The sequence below is a fragment of the Drosophila subobscura genome, chromosome O, assembly GCF_008121235.1.
Source record: "Drosophila subobscura isolate 14011-0131.10 chromosome O, UCBerk_Dsub_1.0, whole genome shotgun sequence".
In the NCBI taxonomy this organism is placed as follows: Eukaryota; Metazoa; Arthropoda; class Insecta; order Diptera; family Drosophilidae; genus Drosophila; species Drosophila subobscura.
The window spans coordinates 15,216,040-15,223,371 of NC_048533.1; the positions used below are offsets into that span (position 1 = coordinate 15,216,040).

A 7,332-nucleotide genomic window follows, 5' to 3' on the forward strand; every position below is an offset into this window, starting at 1 on the left:
TACACGCGTGCGGTTCGCTTTGGCTTTGGCTCCTCCCTCAGCCAGCAAGAAAGATTCCCAACGTGAGTCCCGTCTCCGTCTACATATTCGTGTGTGAAGAGGCTCTTTGAGACCGCAAAAGGTAGAAGATTCTGAAATTCCGCTGCTATTTCGGACAGCTGTGCAAACTTGGAGCTATAATCACACGGCGCTGCGTATACGTAACATTGATAGCGAGGGGATAGTTCTGTGCCCCAGTACCCCTTGCAGTCTTCCCTGCATTATGCCGTGACAGAATTCAAATTTGCCTGCTGGCGCTCTGGCATGAATTTTGTGATTTTCAAGGTGCGCATTGGCGCAAAATTTAGTTCAAATTCAAATTCAAAATCCCCGCAAAAGAATTAAATAAACATAGAGAAATATGTACATAGATCTGCCTGTGTGTGTGTGGTTGTGTTTGTTTGTGGCTGATGTTGTGTTTTATTTTTTTGGCAACTATGTTTAAACATGTTCTGTGTGTGCCTGTGAGTCAGCGGCGTCTTGGTCGCGGTCACGGCAGTGAAACGAATTCAAATTAAACCAAAACAAAAAAGAAAATAAATGCACCTCGCTCCCATTTCCCCATTTAGAGGCGTAAACAAAAGCCCAAGCGAAGCTGCAGGTCTGCAGGTGTTGCATTGCCCTGTGATTTGAGGCCAAATGTGGCATTCTCTGTGGCATTCCACTGGGTGGTTTCTCGCTCAGTAATAACCCGCATGATATAATAAACATTTAAGGGCAAGCGGCCAGTTGGCAGCAGATTACGGTTACGAGCATGTCTTGGCAGCAGAATGTCCACATTGAATGCTAAATGTAATATGCAGACAAGCATGCTTCTAAGTACCATCCATGATAAATAGAGCATGCTCTTGTGTGTGTTTTTTGTGCTGTTTTTGGTGCCAAAGTCAAGCGAATAATTGCAGCCCGGAGGCGGACTACAGGGCCAAAGTTGTCACTTTCACAATAAATTGTATGAGATAATGTGTGTACGAGTCACTGATGATCGCCCACTACTTATCGCATTTGTTTAACTCTCATTAAATAGTTGTATTTCCTATGTGTTTTTGGTTTCAATCAATGGCATTTTGCACCACAATGTTTGTAATTTGTGGGCTGGCTGCGGTCGCCTCCCTGCCTGCCTCATTGTACTTGTATTTCGATTGGATGTGGGGCGTGTGAGTTGCCATATCTGACGCCAATTCAATGACAATAAAAACCAGCCTCAACAATGGCAGCAAAAGCAGCAAATGAGTGCCGCGAGTACAGTACCGCCCAGGCGGGAAAATCGTTTGCTGAATTGCTTAATTGATATTGAAAAAAATACTTTTCTTGGTCACTTAAAAATATGTTAATGAAAACTGTACAGAGCATACAAATTGCAAAGCAATTAAGATCACAGAATTGTTCGTTTGTGTGTTTTATTGACAGTTTCGCAGACATTTTCTGTAGGCACAGCACGCGACTGACATTAAAGCAATCGAATGGGATGGAATGGATTTCAATCTTCGGCTTTGCTGCCATCTGCGTGATTGACAGCCCATTCCGTTTCCCTTTGAGGTGTGCTCCATAAGGCTAACAAAATTAAATCAGCATTAGCATGGGGGAACTTGTGCAATCGCCGTGCCTCCACACCCACACGACACACAGCACACACTCATGGCAGAGCTTGGCTCATTTCCAGCATGATCGGCATGTTTCAGTTTCAGTTTCTGTTTCTGTTTCGGCTGCCTTTACGCATGATTAATTAAAACAGCAATTAAACATTTTGTTAAACCAGCAAGAAACAAAAACAAAAACAGAACCGAAAAACAGTTTGCCAAATTGGCATTTTCCAAAAAGAAATAGAAACAAATTCCAAATTCGTTGCGGAACGCCGGAACGTCGCAAACGGAAGTTATAAATTCCTGAGCATAGCTGATATCATGGCTATTTATACATATGTCGCCGCCAGATGAGTTATGGCCACTAGAGAACAAAAGTTGGTCAGCCGCCGCATGGCATATCAATTAGAAGAAAGCGCCCTCGGGCAACACCCTTGGGATTGGCACATGCCACAGGCACAATCCATTTGCTGCTAGGTGCAACATGTGCGACCCGGCCCCACACCACACACACGTTCCGGTCATTAACCGGAAAAAGTGCAAGGCACAGACATAGACACGGACCTGGCCACAAAAGAAGTTCCCTGCGAACGAAGTTCCCCTTGCTAAAATTCGACACTAACTCATTAATGGCCACCGTTTGATTTGTTTAGGAGCAAAAAAGGAAAGTGCAAAGCGGCTGCAGCAGAGGCCATATTCGCGCAAACACAAACAATCCGTTCGGGTTCTGGCCAAGTTTTACGGCCTGCCAGTGCCATTGCAAGTGCCAGAGTCCGATTCCGAGTCCGGTGTGCGGCGGCGGCGGGAACAATTTTTAAGTGCAAAGCAAAACAATGACGACAGCCAAATGGATTTGGCGCTTGCTGCTGCTGAACGTCTTGCTGGGTGAGTGCGTAGTACCTATTACTAGATGTTATTTTAAGGCCAACCGAAACTGATTTTATTGCCTTTTGATCGATTTACGGTATTTTTAGTTTTTAGTTCATTTCGGAGAGCATAAAACCGTTTTGCACATGGCTCGAGAGAGCATGGAATGCTGAGGGATACACAGTGCGTCACGCAAATATGCGCTCGGGGGGAATCGCTGTCACTGATGGCATAATATTTATTTATACAAATGCAAAGTCAGCCGTGTCCGCGTTTCCGAGGATGCTTGTCCGTCATTTTATCGTACATTTCTTTTAAATCAAATAAATTCGTTTCGAAGAGATGAGTATGTGGCTATTAGCGTGAAAATTAATTCTTGGATATTTCCATTTGAACAAAAGACAAGCGAAAAACATGGAAATAAATAAGCGACGATCAAGGAGAATGGTAAATACCCTTGGAAATGGCCTCTAAAGGGGGAAAGTCTAAAGAATTTATAAGCAAAATGCAAGAACTAGTTATGGGCAAACCTTTTTTCCACTCCTAAAATATATCAACGGAAATGTACCATTTTTAGAGCTGACTATATTGAAATTCTGGCCTACCATGTCAACGTTCCGCTTCAATAAATCAATCGCACATATACAAATACATATGTATGTACATATTTGCCTTCTTCCTCAACCGAATCTACATCTCTTTTTTTTGGCAACAACTTTGACAAATCGCATTTGAACAGCTGCTGGCCAAGACAGTGACACTGAAATGACCATCTCCTCACCCACTTGACATTTCGGCCTGTCTGCCTGCTTTGACATACCAATCAGTGTGGAGTGTAGTGGGACTGCCGCAGCCTCGCAGCGCCCCCCCACGCGGTACGACTTCCATTACGCATACGCAGCGTTGACTCAGCTTGTGCGCGGCGAGAGAGAGCTGCTGGTGGTCGGTGGGGGGCGATATTGAAAGTGAAATTCAAATGAAATTTCTAGCTGGCTGTCGCCAGTGCGCTGCTTGAGCGAGTAGCCGAAGAGCGAGAGTGGAGAGCGAGAAGCAGGAGCGCGAGAGCGGCGAGCGGCAAGCGGCGAGCGAGTGCGAGCGACTCGCATGGCCATTTAACGAGCGTGGGAAACTTTTGTTTGTGCTACCGTGACGCACTTGTTGCTATTTTCGGCTCGCTATAGTTTGACCATTAATTAATTTGCATGCTAAAAATGTGCTCAGCTCTTTAGAACTAATGGCAACAATTTAGATTTTATTTATCAGCAGCTTTAACGACTTGCAAATATTTTGTTTTACCCATTTTTTACGACTTTTCCTTTTCCTTTTTGTTTTCAGTTCTGGGCGCCGTGGCCGCCGAGCCCACCCGTGGCTATCATCGAGAGATATGCCAATACCGCAAGGGCAAACTGGTGAGTGGAGGTGGCAGGCAGCCACCCTGCTCCGCATCGATTAGATTTTAATTTTCAATGGAAACATTACAGATCCAGCCCATGAGCTTGTACCACAGTCGGCTGCTGGCACTGCGTGAACAAATGCAGATACGCGCCTCACTGCAGGGGCCCGAGATCTATGGATATATACTCCCCTCCACCGATGAGCACCTCAACCAGGAGGTGGCCGCGCGTGATCAGCGTTTGCACCATCTGACCGGCTACACGGGTGTGCGCGCCTTTGCCGCCATTACGCACCATGGAGCGGCCATGTGGCTGGAGAAGCGCTATGCCCAGCAGGCGGACGGGGAGCTCGACTGCGACTGGGAAATCTATTTGGCCAACGGCAATGTCAGCATCGCGGACTGGCTGGGCAGCCGCGTGCATCTGGACAAGCGTGTGGGCGCCGATCCGCATCTGGTGCCGCACTACCTCTGGGCGGAGTGGGAGCGCGAGCTGGAGGACAAGTTCCTGAAGCTCGTGAAGGTCAACAACAATCTGGTGGATCTCATTTGGGGTGCAGAGCGCCCCGAGCAGCCCAAGAATCAGGTGATTCAGGTGCAGGCACGCGAATTTGCGGGCGAGAACTGGCAGGACAAGATCCGAGAGCTGCGACGTCGCCTGGCGCATCTCGGCTGCGATGCCATGGTGGTCACATCGCTGACTGAGATTGCCTATCTGCTCAACATTCGTGGCACAGACATACCCTACACGCCGGTGGTCAAAGTGGGTCTTGACTTTCTATCAAACTTTTGCTACCTTCTAATATTGGTTCACTTCCAGTCCTATGCCATTGTGAGCCAGGACGACATCTTTTTCTATGTGGATCATGGCAAGATCAGCCTGGGCATCGACCTGCATCTACGCACGGACTGCTACAACGAAGATTGTGTCAAGTGAGTCAACCAAGAACCACTCAAAGCAGCCAAATCAAATCATATTTCCCTGTAGAATCAAAGAATATCATCAAATCTGGAGCGATATTCGCACCTATGCTCAGATCTGGAAGCGTGTGCTCGTCTCGGCGCCGTGTGTGCAGGATCTGGGCACCTCCGAGGCCATTTACTCCTCAATGCCGGGCAAAATTGTGGTGGAGTACATCTCGCCCATCATTTTTATGCGAGCGCAGAAGAACTCCGATGAGCAGGCGGGCATGAGGAAGGCGCACATACGGGATGGCGCTGCCATTTGCGAGTCAATGAGCAACATGGAGGCCAGATTCCAGACGGAGCAGTGGACCGAGGAGAAGATCAAGTACGAGGTGGAGCTCTGGCGTCTCTCCCAGAAGCATGCCAAGGGGCTGTCCCTGCGCACTGTTGTGGCCTATGGCGAGCACTCGGCCCTGCCCTACTACATATCCAGCAATGTGACCAATATCGAGGTCTCCGATCAGAGTCTGCTGGTCATCGAGTCGGGTGGACAGTACCTGGAGGGCACCACCGATGTCTCGCGCACTTTTATCTTTGGCGAGCCAACGCATGACATGAAAAAGGCCTACACGAGCGTCCTGGCGGGCATTCTGCATCTGGCACAGCTCAAGTTCCCCGCCGATCTGAAGCCCTCCGAGGTGGATGCGCTCGTGCGTAGCATGGTGTGGAAGGACATGACGGACTATCCGCAGGCAACAGGACATGGCATTGGTGCCTATGGTTCAGTGGAGGAACGTAAGTGGGAAGCAGAATTGTTTGTGGATTGTTTACTCTAGCAATAATTATTCCTAAACAGCACCAATATCCGTGGCATATGGCAAGAACAGCAGCTTTCACTTTAAGCAGGGATATTTCTTCTCCAGCGGTAAGTCTTTGACTATCCATTCTCGATCAATGTTGCTGATGGTTCTCCTTTCAGAGTCTGGCTACTACAAACGCGATGACTTTGGTGTGCGCCTCAAGAACGTGCTGGAGGTGGTGGACACCGGGCACAGGCATCCAAGTGGCGCACATTTTCTAGCATTCCAGGACGTCACCTTGGTGCCGTACGAGCCCAAGCTGATAGACAGCACACTGCTCAGCGCTGTGGAGAAGCGACTGCTCAACGATTACAATGCCAAGATCCGAGATGAGATTGGCAACGAGCTGAAGCGACTGGGCAACATGCGCGCCTTCTACTGGATGATGAACAAGACGCGACACATCCGGGAGTACCTGCCCGAGGATGAGTACCGTTCGGCGATCGAAGGCAGCAGCCTCACCAGTCAGCCGCTGATGCCACTTCTCCTGCTGCTAATCCTCGCAGCGATTCTGCAGGCCTGGTCCTAGTTGCTTGTGTGTGTGTGTGTGTGCGTGTGTGTGTGATGTGTCCGTGTACGTAATTATGTAGTTTTAGTTAGCTATGCAAATTAAAAGAGAGAATCTGGGACTAACAACAAGGAAAATCAAGCAAACAATTAACTGCAACTGTTAGTATTTTAGTGATGTCTTCTGGCCCCGCCCCCGAACCCCAACCCAGCCAATCCCCCTCCCCCTCCCCCGCAGCTGCCAGGCATAAGTCCGTTATGCCATCTCCACTTAAACCAAATACAATACGTAAAACGCAAGTGTATAAAATCTCTAATCGTAATCGTAACCGACCAAAAAATATGTTAAACTGTTTTGCATTAATACGAACAATATCTACAGACATAAGAAGTAACCTTGTATATTTTTCTAAATGTGATTAAATATAATAAAAAAACAAAACAAAACAAAACAACAAAATATAATACTTTTTGAGAGTGGTTAAAGGTGTGTAGATAAAATATTTGGACAAAGTTTTAGGCAGGAAAATTCTGAATTAGATTTAAATGAATTACCTAAGGACATCATGGACATAAGTATTAAACAAGAATAATGGACGTGCACATCACAATAAATATGGAATAATTTGCATACTTTATTTAGCTAAAACTCAAATGATCAAAGAACGATAGAAGCTGTTAAACGGAATTAAAACATTATATTTTTGGAACACCTTTCAATAAAAATACAGTAGGAAGGAAACCTTTTTGCTTCGAGTTTCATAACATTATTTTGTAAAAGTGTTTTTGCACAGTTGAAGTCTGTTCAAGCTTCCAGTTTACATTTACGCTACATCACAGCATGGACAGGTATTATTTTTAACAGCCTAAAAGTAGGTTTGGTTTTTTTCTGATTTGTTTTGAGTCTTAGCTGAGCAGATTAATAGCAAACACAGATATTGAAGAATTCTTCTGAACATTTAAATCTTTGTAATAATATTTACAATAATAATTTGCTTTAGCTGCAACTACATAGAATGTGCGTTCATCTGTATAAACATCAATGCAATAATTTATGTGCAAATATAAGGAATAGAAGCAGACAACCACTCTCAAACTTGTGTCATAATTTATACTGATTCCTCTTACTATTCTTATGTGTTGTTGTTGTCTATGGGTAATGCCATAAGACAGAGTTCAA

General features: G+C 46.1%; 1 protein-coding gene across 1 annotated transcript; it reads left to right on the forward strand.

Annotated features, from left to right (window-relative positions):
* Window positions 1-6,565, forward strand: LOC117899669 (xaa-Pro aminopeptidase 2). The gene is made up of 8 exons (XM_034809856.1): window positions 1-121; window positions 2,273-2,504; window positions 3,822-3,895; window positions 3,968-4,642; window positions 4,700-4,812; window positions 4,868-5,580; window positions 5,642-5,710; window positions 5,765-6,565. The coding sequence occupies exons 2-8, from the start codon at window positions 2,453-2,455 to the stop codon at window positions 6,172-6,174; spliced, it is 2,106 nt and encodes a 701-aa protein (XP_034665747.1). The 5' UTR covers window positions 1-121; window positions 2,273-2,452; the 3' UTR covers window positions 6,175-6,565.
* The last annotated feature ends 767 nt before the right edge of the window (window positions 6,566-7,332 follow it).

Excerpts from the sequence above, each read along its gene's own strand:
- LOC117899669 (XM_034809856.1), top strand. The coding sequence starts at position 2,453 with ATGACGACAGCCAAATGGATTTGGCGCTTGCTGCTGCTGAACGTCTTG. Across the intron at positions 3,896-3,967 it reads AATACCGCAAGGGCAAACTG|ATCCAGCCCATGAGCTTGTA; the intron begins GTGAGTGGAGGT and ends GAAACATTACAG. Across the intron at positions 5,711-5,764 it reads GGGATATTTCTTCTCCAGCG|AGTCTGGCTACTACAAACGC; the intron begins GTAAGTCTTTGA and ends TTCTCCTTTCAG.